The sequence below is a fragment of the Odocoileus virginianus genome, chromosome 32 (genome assembly GCF_023699985.2).
Source record: "Odocoileus virginianus isolate 20LAN1187 ecotype Illinois chromosome 32, Ovbor_1.2, whole genome shotgun sequence".
Taxonomy (NCBI): domain Eukaryota; kingdom Metazoa; phylum Chordata; class Mammalia; order Artiodactyla; family Cervidae; genus Odocoileus; species Odocoileus virginianus.
In genome coordinates, this window is record NC_069705.1 from 2,242,149 (window position 1) to 2,260,820 (window position 18,672).

General features: G+C 46.4%; 1 protein-coding gene and 1 long non-coding RNA gene across 4 annotated transcripts in view; one reads left to right on the forward strand and one right to left on the reverse strand.

Moving 5' to 3' along the window:
- Window positions 1–5,847, forward strand: part of IKBKB (inhibitor of nuclear factor kappa B kinase subunit beta) — a 50,465-nt gene extending 44,618 nt beyond the window's left edge. For all 3 annotated transcript variants that reach the window (XM_070459743.1, XM_070459744.1, XM_070459745.1), the window contains 3 exons: window positions 1,091–1,218; window positions 3,465–3,555; window positions 4,598–5,847. In XM_070459743.1, coding sequence (XP_070315844.1) covers window positions 1,091–1,218; window positions 3,465–3,555; window positions 4,598–4,663 — 285 coding nt within the window. In that variant the 3' untranslated portion in view covers window positions 4,664–5,847. The remainder of the gene's footprint in view (window positions 1–1,090; window positions 1,219–3,464; window positions 3,556–4,597) is intronic.
- Window positions 2,481–18,402, reverse strand: LOC139032560 (uncharacterized). Its single transcript, XR_011485082.1, has 2 exons — window positions 18,317–18,402; window positions 2,481–10,051 (listed from the first exon to the last, which is right to left on the reverse strand). It is a non-coding gene; the product is annotated as an uncharacterized lncRNA (long non-coding RNA).
- Between the last annotated feature and the right edge of the window lie 270 nt (window positions 18,403–18,672).

Here is an 18,672-nt window from a genome sequence, read left to right on the forward strand (position 1 = left end):
CAGAGCGATCTCATCAAAGGATCCTTAGCTACATCTGCAAAGATCCTTTTTCCAAACGAGGTCACACCCCGGGTTCCAGGAGACCTGCCTTCAGCTCCCGTGGGGCGTGCCTGCGGGGCCCTGAGCCAGGCCTGTGCCACGCAGCACTCAGCCTGCCCTGCGTGCGCCCACCATCCCGAGGTGGCTGTGATCCCACCGCATGCTGCTCAGAGAGAAACCGCAGCACAGAGGAGAGCCCAGGACAGGGACGGGAGAAGAGCCGAGAAAAGCTTGGAACCCAGCTGGCCGGACAGAGCCCGGCGCGCAGGCAGCAGGGAGGCTGCGGCTGCGGACGCTGACTGCAGAGCCGCTCGGCCACGGGCCGGGGGAGGCCCGCTGCCTCCGGAGCAGTGGCTGCCGCGGCCCAGGAGTCAGAGCACCTCGGCCCCATCTGTTCCCCAGGTGGCGCACGTCCGGAAGTCACCTAGGATCTCCATGTGTTTGTCTTCTCCTTGGGAAGAGTAAACGCACCTTCCTTCTCGTTTCCTTGTAAGGGTTTGTTAAGCAATCCAGCTAATGAAGTAGAAGCCTCAGGGCCTCCCTTGGTGGTCCAGTGGTAAAGAATCCACTTTCCAACGCAGGGGACAAGGTTCATTCACTGGTCAGGAAACTAAGATCCCACATGCCACAGGGCAACTAAGCCCCCACGCCACAACCAGAGAAGCCTGTGACTGCAATCAAGAGCCTGCAGAGCCAAAAAAACAAAATTAAATGGCCAACGGTTGATTAAAATAAAATCAGAACCCTGAAATCTCTCTGTATTTAGAATCGAAAAAACTTAAATGGCCAATGTTTGATTTAAAAAAAAGAAAGAAAACCCTCACATCTCTCTGTGTTTAGAACCCTTAATCAAAAATGTCACACCTGCAGATGCAGAAGCAGTTTCTAAGCCGAAATGCAAACCATCAGACGGCGACATTGCCTGATTTGTGCAGGAAGAGCAAGTGTCTCATGGCCAAGTGGCTCATGAGAAAACCTCCTGCCGTGAAAGCAGAGTTTCAGGCATCCCTTTGCCCCCAGACTGCTGACTCTTTCTGGTTTTGCCCTCTAGAGCAAGGTCCGGGGTCCCGTCAGTGGAAGCCCGGACAGCATGAACGCCTCCCGCCTGAGTCACCCTGGCCAGCTGATGTCGCAGCACTGCGCGGCTTCCGACAGCTTGCCCGAGGCCGCCAAGAAGAGGTCAGTCCTCATCCGTGGTGCCCAGTGCTGAAGTCTGGGGCACGTCGGGAGGTCTTGGGCGCAGAAGCACGGGTCTCTTGTTGGTGACCCGTGTCACCCATCCGTAGCTCCGTGCACGCCCGTTGGCGTCTGTACCCTATGCCAGGCGTGGTGGGGGTGGACGTGGTGCGTTGCTCGCAGAGCTGCTTGAGACCTGCCCAGACAGATTTCCTTATCTGAGGCCGGGTTGCTCTCACTGGCTGGGAACCTTCTGTCCAGCGCTGACCAGTCCTGTGCTGTCCCCTCGTCCGTCCATCACTATCTGCTCATAGAAGCAGATCCCCAGGTGTCTGCTGGTCAGCGCACCCCAGTCACACATCGCTGGTTCCTCCTGTGGTCCCTCCCCCCACACCCCGTTCACCCCTCCCCGCCCTGCCTGCTGCGCACTCCCCTGCTGCAGAGCTGGGTGTGCAGCCTCAGAGCCCTTCCTGTGAGGTTTTCCCTCCCTGCCTACTGCCCATTGCTACCCCAGGCCCCCTCTGGTCAAATCCGTCTTCATGGGAGACTGTTTTGATCGAGTTATTCTTCCGGAATATTCTGGAATATTCAGGGACAAGCCATGGCGGCCCGCTGCCTCGGGGCCAAGGCTGAGCCTTTTCCAGCCTCCAAGCGTCCTCTCCAGGCTCACCCCCGCTCCCAAGCAACTCCTGGCTCTGCCTGGGGGTCTTAGAGCCTGGTCCAGACCAGCAGCATGAGTGGGTTCTGGGCTCTCGCTGGAGGTACAGGTTCAGGATCGGCAGCCCTGGGTAACCAGGCCGGGCTGACCCCGCTGCGTCCTGGAGTCCCGGGTCCTCAGCTCTGCTGACGCCCTGCCTCCCATCCCCTCTGCGGTGCGGACAGACATGCACAGATCGCCGTCTCCTGAGACCCCCATGTGGTTTCTTGTTTCTGGTTCAGTCTCACACCCGTTTCTTCAGAGCCGTCCCTTGCTGGGCCCAGGCACTGAAGACGGCTAAAATCGATGCCTAAGGGAAATCTACAGACTAGAAAGTAGACTGATTGCTGAGGGAGGGGAGTGACTGGCAACAGGTACAGGGTCTCCTCTTGGTGATGCAGACGGTCGAGAACTAGACCTCCGCGGTGGTTGCGCGACGCTGTAAGTGCACTGGAAGTGTGTAGCCGTGCACCTCGAATGGGTGAATTTTGTGGTTTGTGAGTGTGTCTCAGTAGAGCTGTTTTCAAACAGTCCTGTTCCCGTACTTTGGGGAGTTTGTAGCCTGTACTGTTTGGGATTTTTTTTTTTTTTTTTCTATTTCTCTTGTTGGCCTCTTGGCTTGCAGAATGTATTTCCCAGCAGGGACTGAACCTGGCCCTCGGCAGTGAAAGTGGCAGAGTCCTAACCACTGGGCCGCCAGAGGATTCCCCGTGTTGGATTCTTAATTCTCTCCCCAACTTCCGGTTAGCTCCCTGAGGGTGGCAACCAGGTCCGGGGCCTCTGGGGCGGGCACAGAGCCTGGTGCCTGGTCAGTGGCCAGTGGCTGAGTCTGGGCTCTGCTCCTCCCACCAGCGCCCCCTTTGCGGTGAGAGGGGGAACTGCGGGGCCCTTCCTGTTGGGCTTGTCCGGTTCCTCCAGGAGATCCTCAAAGCGCTGGGAAAGGCGTCCTGGGGGCGCAGGCTGCAGTCTGTCTGCCCACATCCTGGAGCCAAGGTTAGAACAGGACAGGTGGCTTGCTTTGCTCTCGCTTTTCTCAGCCACGGCCTGTTCTCGGGATGTGTGCGTTTCTTCCCGTAGAGAAGGTGGGACGTGTGCAATTCTCATCATAGGAAAGGCGAGAGGGCAGCAGATGAATCAGTTCCTAGAACAGGCTGCTCCCAGTCTCAGAGAGCAGAGGACACTGGGGAAGTCTCGTGGTCTGTAGGTCTTTGTCAGTTTCAAAAACTGTGAAACAGGTGATCAGATTGTGGCAGTTTAAGAGAGAACCTAAGAGATCTCTTCGGCTGCGAACTTTTTTATCAGGCCAGACCTGTGGCTTTCTCACGTTGTGAATGGCGATGCTCACAGCTGGCTTCAAGCTTCTGTAACAGCGCTCAAGAAGACAGATGAAATCGCTGAGGCCGTGTCATATGTTTTAAGACACTCAGTATCAGAATAATCGTTTAATTTTTAAAATCTTTCCAGAAGCCCTTTAGCATATCTGTACGCAGTAATCTATTACTTTTGAAAAGTTCACACTGACCGTGTTCTAATAATCAATCCTTCTCTGCAGTGAAGACCTGGTGGCCGAAGCGCACACCCTGTGCGCCCAGCTGGAGAACGCCCTGCAGGACACCATGAAGGAGCAGGACCAGAGTTTGCGGGTAACGGCCCACGGGGACCCCCACTGCACCACACCTTTCCTTTTCTGCAGCCAACAAGGAGAAGCTGAGAGAGAGGCGCCGCCTTGCCTCCTTGATCTCGGTGTACACTTGGGGTTTTCTGGTACATCCTTTTTATTCATCATGATAGCAGGGCTGGCGGCTGTTGTTTGAGCGCAGGTACCTCCCGTGCTCTATCTCCTTTCATCCTCACCACGCTTGGTCCTCACGAGGCAGGTAACATCCCTGTGGGAAGGCCTCTCTCCCACTCTTCCTTCTGTGCAGTTGCTGGGCATGCCCGTAGGAGGTGCAGTGCTGGGCTCCAGGGACAAAGCCATCACCACCCCATCTCTCAGGGACTCGGAGCTTAGGGACTCAGCAAGACTAGCTCTAGGGAAGCTGATCTAAAGAAAAATGAGTCCAGGTGCAGAGACATCGAGGCAAAGCTGAACTTGCTGAGAGGATGCTTGATTATCCGCTTTGGTCTTTTAATGGCCATTTCCTGCCAATAGTCTTGGTTTGGGGAGACTGGAACTTCTCGGTTTGGGGAAGGATTGGAGGGATCGCTACCAGTGATGATCACCTCTTATTTCTTCAAGTGTCCTTCTCTGGATTGGTGCTTTCTGTGTCTCCTTGCTGCTCTTCCTCCTCTGAGCCCTATATGTTTTGATCCTTGCACTGCCTGTTTGCTTCTGCTGGAGGAAAAGGAAGTCTGGCCAGGTGGTTCCACCTGGTGAGGCTGGAGGTGGAGAGCTGAGATGAGCCCTGGGCACCTGGGCGTGCAGTGGGCATAGGTCAGTGCTGTGAGCTGCAGGAATAACACTTAAATTGCCTGGCCAGAGTCTCAGGGGCTCCACACCCATCTGAAGATACGCTCCTGCACGGTCTTAAAGACATAGCTCTGGCTCTGGGGTCCCTTGCAGAAACTCGACTATCTCAATGAAAGGCTCTTGCCTGCCTTCTAAATCGTGCTGGTTGCCTCCCGAAGAAGAAAACCAGGTGCCAGGGTGGCTGCAGAGTTGTTAACATGCCCGTTGACTTTCAGTCTCTAGACTGGAGCTGGTTGCATTCGGAGGAGGAGGAACAGCAGAGCCTGGAGCGGGCCTCGTGACGGTGGGCAGCCCTGGCCATGGTGGGCTGCCTGGCCCAAGGCCCCAGCATCATCGCGCCTGGTGTCCTCGGCACCCAGATGGAGATCGTGCTCCTCCAGCAGCCGTGACGGTCACCGTGGACCGAAGGCGTGGCCCTCCGTGGGCACGGCCAGCAGCTCGTCCGCTCGCCGGATTTCCTCTGCTTTAGAGGCCCAGCGGACGTGGATCCGGGGGAGCAGCATGTAGGAGATGCTGCCGGGGCCGCCACCGCCCCCGCGTGGGGAGAGGAGTGCTCCAGACACGGTGGCCACACCCAGCTGGCTCCCAGGACGAAGTCTGAGCGGCGCTCAGTGCCGCCTGCCTCCTCCTGACCCCTCCTGCTCTCCAGAGGAGGCCAGTCTTCATGGTTCACGGTTCACCTGGATCTGGCTTCTCTTGAGCAGACCTCGAAACCGCGGATCCTGCCCTGCCCCATCCTCCTTCCTCCTGTGATCTCACTGCTGCTAACGTTTGTCCTTCCACCTGCGACCTGCAGCCAGGTTGCGGTCCTTCCAGCCAGCGTGACTGTCTGGAGCCAGGAGGGAACAGCATCTCCCTTCCTGCAGGTCCCAAAGAGTCCCTGGGAGCGAGCTACCTTGGAGAAGAAGGAAAGAAGGAAGGGGTGTCTGTCACCCACCAGCCTGCTGACCCCCTGTGCCCACAGCCCTGCCCCGTGTGTGGCCGTGTGGGGACGGGGGAGGTCCCGCCCCTCGTATCCTCTCGCGGTATTATTTAGTGAATGTATTTAAAAAACAGATTCTCTTATTTTGCAACATGACTCAGATCCCACTATTTTTATAATACCTCTGGTTAGGACTTAACAAACTCAAAACCCAACTGCAATGGAACGTTTGAAGAAATCAAGCGGTGCCAGAGCCCGCACTGCCTCTCTGTCGTCTCACAAAAGCTTCTCCTCCATGTAACAGAAGGACTGCATGGTGAGCTTGGGTGATCCCGAGCAGGCAGGTGTGGTTGGAGAAGAAAGCCGGACAAGAAGAATTTCACAGAGTGCCTTCCGTGGAGGCGGTACCGTGGGTTCCATGTAAAGGACGTTTGGGGAACAGCGGTTCATGCTTTAAGTGCCTCTTAGAGATTCACACTGTGCACTGGTTTACTGAAGGATCTGAAAGTCCTGTGATAATAAACTGGCTTACTTCTGCCTAAATCCACTGTTTTCCCAACTCGCTTGATAATAACACCTTTTATTTTTCTGCCATGTGCATGTAACATTGATGTAACTCCCAAAGAACTAGAGTGTGATAAAGCATGATTTTGGAAACACTGGCGAAGAACACAGTGGGAATTTAGACCGGAATGGTAGGCTGGGATGGGGTCAGATCAGGGAGGGAATGATTGTCAAACTAAGAGTCAGGGGCCAATTTCAATGGCAGTTGGAAGTCACTGAAGAATTCTGAGTAAGGAACCATCACCAAAGTTCATGCTTCAAAAGAGTAACATGGGGACTTCCCTGGTGGTGCAGGGGTTAAGAATCCGCCTTCCAGTGCAGGAGACATGAGTTCGATCCCTGGTCGAGGAACTAAGATCCCACGTGCCAGGGGGCAGCTAAGCCCACACACCACAGCTAGAGAGACCGCAGGGGAAGATCCAACATGCGGCAACTAAGACTCAGTGCAGCAAAATAAATAGAAAATTTTAAATACAAAAGTGATAAAAGAGTAATATAACTCGGAAATGTTAATAGGTTGAAAAAATGAAAACCCTGGAGGTTGGACTCCTACTTCCAGAAAGTGAAGCAGATGTGCTTCCCCACCTTCTAGTACAGCTGAGACCCTGGGACGTTATTTACAAACAGAAGACTCTGAAAGATAGAAAAATGCAGAGCCCCGGGGACCTTGGCCCTGAGCAGTCACATGCGGTGAGCTCCCCGGGAACTCCTCTTGCCCACGTGTGTCCCTGGCGGGCTCTGGAAACACCAACCAATGACAATACCCTTCAAGATAAAAGTCTCAGAAAAATAGAACTAGCAGGAAACGTCAACTGAATGAGTAACATCTACAAAAAACCAACAACTACCACTTTACTTAATGGTGAAAGACTGATTGTTTTCCCCTTCCAATTCAAATAAAGCAGGGATATCCTCTCTCACTTCTTTTATTTAACATAGTACTAGAGGTGTTAGCACAATAAGGCAAGAGAAAGAAATAAAAGACATAGGGATTGGAAGTGAGATAAAAGTGTCCTTATTTGCAGATGGCGTGACGGTTTATGTTGTTTTTCAGTTGCTCAGTTGTATCCAACTCTTTGCAACCCCATGGACTGCAGCATGCCAGGCTTCCCTGCCCTTCAGTGTCTCCCAGAGCTTGCTCAAACTCATGTCCATTAAGTCTGTGAGGTCATCCAGCCATCTCATCCTTTGTCACATACTGGTGCTCCCGTCCTCAATCTATCCCAGTGTCAGGGTCTTTTCCAGTCAGTCAGCTCTTCACATCAGGTGACCCAAGTATCGGAGCTTTAGCTTCGGCATCAGTCCTTCCAGTAAATATTCAGGGTCGATTTCCTTTAGGATGAACTGGTTTGATCTCCTTGCTGACAGGGGACTCTCAAGAGTCTGCTCCAATACCGCAGTTCGAAAGCATCAATTCTTTGGCACTCAGCTTTTTTATAGTCCAACTCTCACATCCCTGCATGACTGCTGGAAAAACCATAGCTTTGACTATATGGATCTTTGTCGGCAAAGTGATGTCTCTGCTTTTCAATCTTCTGTCTAGGTTTGTCGTAGCTTTTCTTCCAAGGAGCAAGCGTCTTAATGTCATGCTTTAGTCACCATTTGCAGTGATTCTGGAGCCCAAGAAAATAATGTCTGTTGTTGTTTCCACTGTTTCCCAATCTGTTTGCCAGGTAGAAATTTCAAAGAATCTACAAAAGCTCTCCTAAAACTAAAGAGTGACAGGATACAAGATAAACATTCAAAATTCTATACTAGATGAGAACATGAAACCCAAAATTAAAAATACACTAGCATTTATAATTAACCCAAAACCAAATTAATACTTAGATGTACTAGTATCCAACATCCAAATAGCTCATATACCTCGATATATATATATTTTTAAAACACAACCTGATTAAAAAATGGGTAGAAGACCTGAAGAGAAATTTTTCCAAAAAGGAAATGCAGAGAGCCAACAGGCACATGAAAAGATGCTCAGCTGATCATCAGAGAAATGCAAATCAAAACCACAGTGCGATATCACCTCACATCTGTCAGAGTGGCTGTCATCAAAAAGAACACAAGTAACAAATGTTGGCAAGTGTGTGGAAAAGAGGGATGTCCAGAACACTGTTGCTGGGAATGTAAATTGGTACAGCCACTATGGAAAAGTATGGAGGCTTTTCAGAAAAATGGAAAATAGTACTACCATATGACCCAGCAATTGCACTGCTGAGTATATATAAGAAAAAAAAAACCACTAATTACATAATTACTAAGTACATATGCATCTCAGTGTTCATAGCAGCATTATTTGTGATTGTCAAGATATGGAAACAACATAAATGTCCATCAACAGATACAGGGGTAGAGAAAATGTGGTATATATACAATGGAATACTGTAAAAAAAGAATGGAATTGCCACTGGTAGCAACCTGGATGGGCTCGGCAGACATTATGCCAAGTGAGATAAGTCAGAGAAAAATACAGCGTGATATGACTTAGATGTGGAATCTACAAAGTACAACAAACCTGTGACTGTAACGAAGAAGAAATAGGCTCACAGACACAGAGAACTCACTAGTGGCTACGATGGGGACAGGGAAGCTGGGAGGGAAAACATTCGGGAGAGGAGGTATCGGTACACATGACCGGTGTAAGACGGGCTCAGGGGTGTATTGTACACACAGGGAATGTAGCCCACATTTTGTAGTAACTATAAATGGAGTGTAACCTTTAACATTGTATAAAAATAATAACAATAGATCCCAAGAACCTCCCCCCCCAAAAAAACTAGATGTAAACCTAACAAAACATGTGTAGGACTTGTATGCTGAAAAGTGTAAAAATGAGGATGAAGGAATCCAAAGGACTAAATAAATGAAATATGATTGAGAAATAGCATGTTCATGGATTGGATGACCTAGTGATTTAAAGTATCAGTTCTCCCCACGTTAATAATCAGGCTGAATAATTTCTATCAAAATCCAAACAATACTTTTTGTAGGTATAGGCAAAATCATTCTAAAATTAGAATGATTTTAGCTTAGGAGCTAAAATAATTATGAAAGAGAAGAGTGAACTGGAAGTAATAACACTACCCAGTTTCAAGACATTACAGTCAGGACTGTGATGTTAGATAAATGGACACATCATAGATCAATTGAATAGAATAGAGGGCCAAGAAATAGCCCCACACAAGTACACAGCTGATTTTTATTTTTAATTAAAAAAAATTTTTTTTTTTTACACAGCTGATTTTTTACAAACGTGCAAAAGTAACTCAATGGAGAAAGGACAGTCTTCTGTTTGTTTGTTTGTTTGTTTGTTTGTTTGTTTGTTTGTTTTAGCCATACCACACGCCTTGCAGGATCTTAGTTCCCCGACCAGGGACTGAATCCCAGGCCACGACAGTGAGAGGCAAGTCCTAACCCCTGGAACACCAGGGAATCCTGAAAGATAGTCTTTTTTAACAAATAGTTGTATTTCCATTAGCAAAAAAAAAAAAAAGATCATAAACTTAAGTATAAAATGTGAAACTATAAAACTGATGAGAAAAATGCATAAAATTTTCCAGGTGTAGAGCTTGGTGAAGTTTTCAGGCATTATATCGAAACTATGGTCCATAAAATTTTAAAAATAAAGTAGACTCTATCAAAATTGAGAACTTTTCCTCTGTGAAAGATACTTAAGGGAATGAAAAGCTATAGACTTGGAGAAAATATTTGCAAGCCATATAGTTCACAAAATATTCCTCTAGAATATATAAAGAATACTCAAAGTCATCTTTTTAAATTAACAATCTCCATAGAAAATGGACAAAAGCCATGGAGAGACATTTCACAAAAAAACAATTATTTATATGCACACATGAATGGCAGTCATGTAAATAGATGGTCATTATAACTGGTTACTGCTGCTGCTGCTAAGTTGCTTCAGTCGTGTCCGACTCTGTGCAACCCCATAGACGGCAGCCCACCAGGCTCTGCTGTCCCTGGGATTCTCCAGGCAAGAACACTGGAGTGGGTTGCCAGTTCCTTCTCCAGGGCATGAAAGCGAAAAGTGAAAGTGAAGTCGTTCAGTTGTGTCCGAATCTTAGTGACCCCATGGACTGCAGTCTACCAGGCTCCTTCATCCATGGGATTGTCCAGGCGAGAGTACTGGAGTGGGGTGCCATTGCCTTCTCCGAACTGGTCACTAGAGAAATGCAAATTAAAATGATTCATGATAAGACATTATCACTTATCAAAATGGCTAACTTAAAAAATAGTGACAATGTGACATGAACCCGCAGGAAACAGAGTCACTCATACATTGCTCATGGCATGTGAACCGGTGCTCTGGCATGGTTTGGCCGTTTATTAGGATAAACTAAATGGATACCATATGCCTCAGCAATCAATCATTATTCTTGGCGTTTATCCTAGAGAAATGAAATCTTATGTCCACACAGAAGGGTGTTCATTGCAGCTTTATTTTTAATGGCTAATAACTGGAAACAACACTTCCTACAACAGGTGAATAGTTAAACTATGATACATCACAGCTTGGAGATCTCAGGAATAAAAAAGCACGAACTATTGGTACGGGCAACAATTTGGATGAATCTCAAGGACGTTATTTCAAGTGAAAAAAAAACAGCTGGTCTCAAACAGTCACACACTGCGTAGTTCCATTTATAGTATCTTTCTCAGAATGACTTATGAAATGGAGAATACAGGGAAATTAGTGATTTCCTGGAATTAGGAATGTTGGAGGGTGGATATTTAAGCGTAATCCAAAGATGCTTATGTTGTGGTAGAATTCTGTATCTTGATTCTGGTGTGTGCTTGCAGGCATGCCTAGCCACTTCAGTCGTGTCTGACTCTGTGCGACCCCATGGCCTGTAGCCTGCTTGACTGCTCTGTCCATGGGATTCTCCAGGCAAGAATACTGGAGTGGGGTGCCCCTCCTCCGGGGGGGCTTCCTGATCCAGGGATTGAACCTGAATCTCCCACATTGCAGATGGACTCTTTACCCTCTGAGCCACCAGGGAAACCGATGAATACTGGAGTGGCGTGCCATGCCCTCTTCCAGGGGATCTTCCGAATCCAGGGATTGAACCCAGGTCTCCCACGCTGCAGGCAGATTCTTTACCCTCTGAGCCACCAGGGAAGCCCCAGTGGTTATACAATCCGTATGTGATACAGTGCCATAGAGCTATATGCACACTCACTGTCAGTTCCTGGTTTTAAGAAAAACTAGGTGCAGCTTGCGTGAGATCTTTCTATGGTGTATTTGCAACTTCTTGCAAATCTTGTAATTGTTTGGAACTTTCCATAGATCTGTAGTTATTTTAAAATTAAAAAGTTTAACAGCAAAAGATCCCTGGAGGTGGAAGCCCAGTTTTGTGGATGGATATTGGTGAGGAGGGGGGTTGGGGAGAAGAGGCAGAGATGGTAATGATGGAAAAGGAAAGTCTGTGAGTGATGTGGACATTTAGGAATATGTTCTAAGTACATGCAAGAGTGCTTAGCAACATGGACAAGCCTAGAGATGCTCGTACTAAGTGAAATAAATCAGATAGAGAAAGACAAATATTCTGTATTCTTGTTTATATGTGGAATCTAACAACAAACTGAACAAATGTATATAACAAAACAGAAACAGACTCAAAGATACAGAGAACGAACTAGTGATTACCAGAGGGGAGGGATATGATAGGGGTGGGGGTTAAAAGGTACAAACTATTATGTATAAAATAAGCTACAAGAATCTATTGTACAGTACAGGGAATATAGCCATTTACTCTGTAATCCCCTTAGATAAAATTTAATCTTTAAAAATTGTGAATCACTATGTTGTTCACTTGTAACTAGTATAATATCGTAAGCCAACTATACTTCAAAAAAAAAAAAAAAGTGCTCATTATGACCATAATTCCACCTTTTCTTTCAAAGTAACCACCAAATTCTTACCGGTTGTAAGAACAGACTATGGCCAAAAAAAGGCAAGACTGTTTGTCAGTGAAATACAAGCCAAAGGACCGTCAGTCACATGTGCCAGGAAATGCAATTGAAGGTGAGAGAGACGGCCAGGTCCCTCTGAAGAGCTGAAAAAATTCAAAGCAACAAGAGGTGGTGTGACTCATCCATTGTCATAGGGGATTAGCATTATGATATTGTGCCATTTAGTTGATGGCACTTTTTTACTTAGTGGTATTGGGTTGGCCAAAAGGTTCATTCAGTCTTTTTCTGTAAGATGGCTCTAGTAGCACTTAGCTATCTTTGAAAAGTGAAGTCGCTCAGTCGTGTCTGACTCTTTGTGACCCCATGGACAGTAGCCTGCAGCAGGCTCCTCCGTCCATGGAATTTTCTAGGCAAGAGTACTGGAGTGGGTTGCCATTTAACTTCATTCAAAATAATTTTGTTACATCATACTGTGACAGCTGTCATATCCTCACGCATTAAAAATAAACTTACCACGATTGGTGAATTCTTATGTAGCCATTTAAATATTGAAGATGGAAGAAAAAGAACATTTTCAGCATATGATGCTTTATTATTTTGAGAAAGGTAAAAACGCGATGGAAACACACACAGTTTGGGCAGCGTATGGAGAACGGGCTCTGACTGATGGAACATGTTAAAAGTGGTTTGTGAAGTTTCGTGCTGGAGATTCCTCACTGGATGATGCTCCACAGTCAGGCAGACCAGTTGAAGTTTATAGCAGTCAAATCAAGACATTAACTGAGAACAGTCAATATTATACCACATGGGAGACAGGCAACATGCTCAAAATAGCCAAATCAAGTCTCGAAAATCGTTTGTACCAGTTTGGTTATGTTCATCGCTTTGATGTTTGGGTTCCGCATAACCGAACCATATTCTTGACCATATTTCCACTTGTGATTCTCTACTTAAAAGAAATGGAAACATTCCTTTTTTTTTTTTTGAAACATTCCATTTTTAAAACAAGTTGTGATGGGCAATGAAAAGTGGATACTGTACAGTAATGTGGATAGAAGGGGTCCGGGGTCCCTTCCTCTTCATCTACGTCTCTCTGCGTCAGTGACCTCATCAGAGAGGGCTCTCCTGGCCAGCCTCTCTGCCTGGTACCCACTCTCTGCCTCACCTCCCAGGGCTGCCCTGTAACTCTCTTGTCTTCTTCGGTTTTATGCTACTTATTACCATCGGATATATTTATTTGTGCCTCCACCCGCCCACTAAAGAGGTCCACAAAGCATGGGATTAACAGATACACACTACCCCTTATAAAGCAGATTAACAGCAACTCCTGCCGTGAAGCACAGGGGATTTCAGCCTCCCCGATGTCAGTGGGTAAAGAATCCACCTGCAACGCCAGAGACACGGGAGATGTGGGGTTTAGTCCCTCGGTCAGGAACATTGCTTGGAGTAGGAAATACCCACTCCAGTATTCTTGCCTAGCAAATTCCATGGACAGAGGAGCTTGGAGGGCTACAGTCCGTAGGGTCGAAAAGAGCCAAACACAACTGAGCGACTAAGCATGCACACACACAGGGAACTGTGCTCAATATCTTGTCATAGTCTATAATGGAAAGGATTTAAAAGAATGTTTATGTAAATGTATAGATTTTTTAAAAGTATATATTTGATTATATTTTAAAGAATGTATATTTTAAAAGGATATATTTGATTATATGTATTTATGTATATTTTAAAAGAATGTCTGTATAGATATATTTTTAATATTTATCTATTGGGCTGCATCAAGTCTTAGTTGCAGCACTCAGGTTTAGTTGCTCATGGCATGTGGGATCTTAATTCCCCGCCCAGGGATCAAACCACTGTCCCCTGTATTACAAGGCAGATACTTAACCACTGGACCACCAGGGAAGTCACAAAATGTGTGTGTGTATATATATATATATATATATTTTTTTTTTTAAAGAATGTGTATATATATTTTTGTTATATGTATATATACACACGTGTATACCAAATCACTTTGCTGGTACCTGAAACTAACAAAATATTGTAAATAAACTTCAATTTTTAAAAATAAACCTCCACAGGATGGGACTTGGTCTGTCCATTGCCATATACCAAGACTCCAGAGCAGTGCCTGGCTCTTAATAGGTATTCAATAAGTATTTGTTGATTGAATGAGCACTTTTTACCCCAGAGAAACTTCCTCAATCACATTTTGTCTCAGAAGTACCAAGCCCTAACTATCTCTTTAAAGGTTTCAGGCTTTGGGAATCTTGAAATGAGAGACAAGGACTTTTTGCTCTGTTACTTTTTGTTTTCCTATAACTTTTTTGTAACAGAAACAACTTCAATTATTGTCTTGGGATGGGTGGAAGGAAGGAAAAAATTGACAGTTCAGGTTTCAAAAGTATTATCCCCACAGCAGCTTTTATGTTCCATTTTCCCAAGAGAGTCCACAGACTTGTAGGTTGTAAAATAGAAAATGGTATTTCTGCAGGAGCCAAAACACTTTACATGTAGAGCCCTGAAGCCCTGCTCATCACCCTTTTTTTTTTTTGACCACACCACATGGCTTGCAGGATCTTAGTTCCCCGACCAGCATTGAACCCACAACCTTCGCAGTGAGAGTGCAGAGTCCTAACCACTGGACCGCCATGGAATTCCTCCTGCTCATCACTTGATTTCCTCCCACCCATCTCTGCTCACTCCTTGGCACTGTGTGTGAATCTCTCCGGTTCTCCCAATGACTGCTGCGGCTTCTAAAGCTTTCAATCCCCCTTCCTCCTTTTCCCCTCCTATGCTCAATTTTGTAGACTTTCAATAAATAATTATTTTTTAAATTGCTCCAGTTAGGAGCCCTAGAAGAATCTCAGAATCTATATTCCAAGCTAGATTTTGTTAGTGTCAGTTTGTCAAAATGGTGACAAAACTTAGGATGAGACTTGTCTGTTTGCCCAGAGCTTTCCTGGTTTTAGCCTTGAAAGTTCTGTATCCCAATAAACCTCCCAGTCCCTGCCAACACAGGACATCACCATCCCACATCATAATCGGTCCATATCCTGTGTCATTTGAAATATTTGCCACTTTGCTTCAATAAGATTACAATTTAGGATATTCATTCAAGTATTTATGGAGCATCTCTATGTGGCAAAGAAAGATGAAGCCCCCTCTCCCATGGAGCTTAAAATCCATGTTGGCAGGAGGGAGAGTGGGGCAGGGAGCAGGTAACAGGTAGGTCACATGCGTGTATGTTTCAAATACTTTTCTTTTTTGAAAAAAAAAGTATTTATTTGACTGTGATGGGCTTAGTTTCAGTGCCCAGGCTCTAGATCTCACCAGCTCAAGTCGTTGCAGGCCAAGGGCTAGTGCCCTGCAGCATGTGGGATAATCCTTCCCCATCCAGAGATTGAACCTGTTTCTCCTGCATTGGAAGGCGGACACTTAACCCTGGACCACCCGGGAAGTCCCTCAAATATTTTTCATGCTAAGATGAAAATAAAAGGCAAGAATGGAACAGATAGTGCCCAAGTGTTGTTTGGGACTGTGACAAGAATGCAGCTCCTGGGCGGGGACTCAAGCAATGAGCAGAAGGAAGCCAGGCAGCTGCCTGAACAACGAGAGACGAGCCCTGAAGCAGGCACCTGTGTGCACATGTGTGCCCCAGACAAAGGGGAAGGTGACAAGAAGCCAAGCGGGGGCATTAGTAGGAGGTGGATCACATGAGGCCTTATAGGCCATGAAAGGGGTGTGCTTTTATTCTAAGTGCAATGAGAGGGTATTTAAGCAAATGAATGACATATGCTGATGCATGTTTTTAAAAAATCACTTTTGTCCCATTTGGAGAATGGCCCGTAGGGAAGAAGAGCAGAAGTGGGGAGCCCACTGCCTCCCATTAGCAGGCAGTAACAAGGAAGCAAAATCACAGTAGGTTGGACGAGGGTGGTGGCATAGAGGTGGCGAGAGGTAATCCAATTCAGAATAGATATGCTGGAGACAAACCAGACAAGATTTGCCGAAAGATTGGATGTGGGGTACGAAAAGGGCAGTTAAGAATGGCTCCCCAGGTTTTGGCCTGATGGCAGGGCAGATTAAATGTCGTAACTCAGGGAAGAGTTAAGGAGCAGTTAGTGGGGGCAAGAAGTAAGAATTTGGAGGACGTTTTATCCTCAAATGTCTATGATGATGGACAGGGAGGATGTCCACTGTGCAGTTTGATATATGAGACTAGAGTTCAAGGAAGATCAGGACTAGAAATATAAAAGGAGTCTTCAAAGGAGACGTCATTTTTTTAAGTTTTTAGTTGGAGGATAATTGCTTTGCAGTGCTGTGGTGGTCTCTATCCTACATCAACTCTAATTAGTCCTAATTGTATATACATATCCCCTCCCTTTTGAGCCTCTGTCCACGCCCCATCCCACCCTTCTAGGTAATCACAGAGGGCCAGGCTGGGAGACCTGGCGTTTAAAACCAGACAAGGTGGAAAAGCCAGTTAGAGGATCCAGGCCGCAGGCACTTTCCCAAGAAGGTTGGTGGGTGGAGGAGAAGCCGGGAACCTGCACAGACACACAAGCAGCTGAAAAGGAGCGGTTAGTAAGGCGGAGCAAGGAAGAAGGGAGACCCACAGCGTGTACTGGACCAACTTGGAAACCAGTGAAGACAAACTACAGCAGGAAGACAGTGACCGCTGGGTCAAATGTTACTGGTGGGTCCAAGGAGACAAGGTTGATCCAGAGTACTGATTATTTTCCTTGGGTTTTCTGAAACTGATTAAATATATATATATATATACACACACATACACACACACACACACATATATATATAATATATGTAACATATATATAATATATATATATATATATATATACACACACACATATAAACAGTGATCCCACAATTTCCCAAACTTTAACTTTCATCATTTAGAGGGGAATATAAACTTTTTTTAAATGAGAACCATCCTTCAGAACAAAATAATAGGAATAAAATCTGGAATAGAGATTGCACAGGAAAAAGGAGAATAGAGAATATCTAAATGTTCTCATGGGACTCAAGGTGTTGAGAAGCTTCAGAATAAAGTTTAAAGGCCAAGGATAAGCTGCTGCTGCTGCTAAGTCACTTCAGTCGTGTCCGACTCTGTATGACCCCACAGACGGCAGCCCACCAGGCTCCCCCATCCTTGGGATTCTCCAGGCAAGAACACTGGAGTGGGTTGCCAGTTCCTTCTCCAAGGCATGAAAATGAAAAGTGAAAGTGAAGTCGCTCAGTCATGTCCGACTCTTAGTGACCTCATGGACTGCAACCTACCAGGCTCCTCTGTCCATGGGATTTTCCAGGCAAGAGTACTGGAGTGGGTTGCCATTGCCTTCTCCACCAAGGATAAGGGGATAATGCAAATATTTATTAAAAATTTTACAAATGTAGAAAAGGGTTACTAGTAATATTTTAAAAATCTATTAAGTTAGTAACAGCTATCCATTAGAAAAATGAAGAAAATATAAGAAATATGAATGTCCTAGAAGCATAACTTAAGATGTACATGAATATTGTAAAATACAAAAACCAAAAAACAAGCATGACCTAATCACAGAAACTAATTACATCTAAATAATTATTCCATTATTGAAAAATAACGAGGATCTTAAAAGGACTGGGTTAGAAGACTGGAAGTATATGTCACAAAACATTAATAGTGGTTAAACTGGAATGGTGACATACTCATTGATGTTAATTATTTTCTATTCTCCTTTTATACACTTCTCAGATTTTGCTACAGTGTTATGTATCATTTTGTTAAGTTTTTAATTTATACAGAGAACAATTGCCTGGGATTGACAGTTGAGTATGAACCCCAGGAGTTATTCTTGTAAATAAAATATTGCTAATGTCACATTTTCGCTTCTCAAGCAGACTTGTAAATTCCTCAGATACAGGTCATGTTGTAACGGCAGTTGCATTGCTCATTAGCTAGGTTAAGGAATTGTTAGTGGTATTTTCACTTTGGCCCCTAGCACAAATGTGTTAGTTGCTCAGTCCTGTCCAACTCTTTGTGACCCCATGGACTGTAGCCCATCAGGTCCTTCTGTCCTTGCCTGGGGTTTTCCGGGCAAGAATATTGAAGTAGGTTGCCATTTCCTTCTCCACCTAGCACAAATGGAGGGGAATAAAACACAAAATATCCCTGGACACGGGTTGGCATATCTGCTAACATGTCTGGTGCGGGAGCCTTTCCCGGGATCCGCGGGTTTTGTCCCAGGCTCCTGCGGCGTGGGCCCTCCGCAGCGTGGGCTGCACTGCGGGCTCACACAAGCATCGGACAGTAAGTCTTACGCTGGTGTTGCCCCTACTCACACGTAAAGCACGTGATGCATTCGGTAAATTATCATTATACATAGATGGTGTGTATCCTACCCCCACCCCATCATCTTACATAACCCCATAATCTGAAGTTTTGACTTAAGAATCAAAACCCGACTTCCGCTCCTAGGGGGAGGATTGCAGAGAAATGTACCGGTAAGACAGGTCCAATGCCTTACGTCAGGAATCCAGGTCTTCCCAGAGAAACACCCCTGGCTTGTAATCCCGAGGCACCCAGATGCCCACCTCCACACCGGAGCTCTGCTCCGGCTTTCTCCTCCTCGTCCCGCGCACTCCAGATTCGATTTGCTGACTCGCCGTGCAAGCCCCGCCCCTTGCCCCGCCCCTTGCCCCGCCCCTAACCACGGCCCCACCCACGAGGCTCGGATGGTGCCTCTAGTACCGCCTGGGTCCCGCCCCCAGAGCGTGACATCACTCAAGCGCCGCGCGCCGCGCCCCCTGTCAGAGGAGGCCATTGTTCAGCCGGTCGCGCTGGCTTCGCCGCCGCTG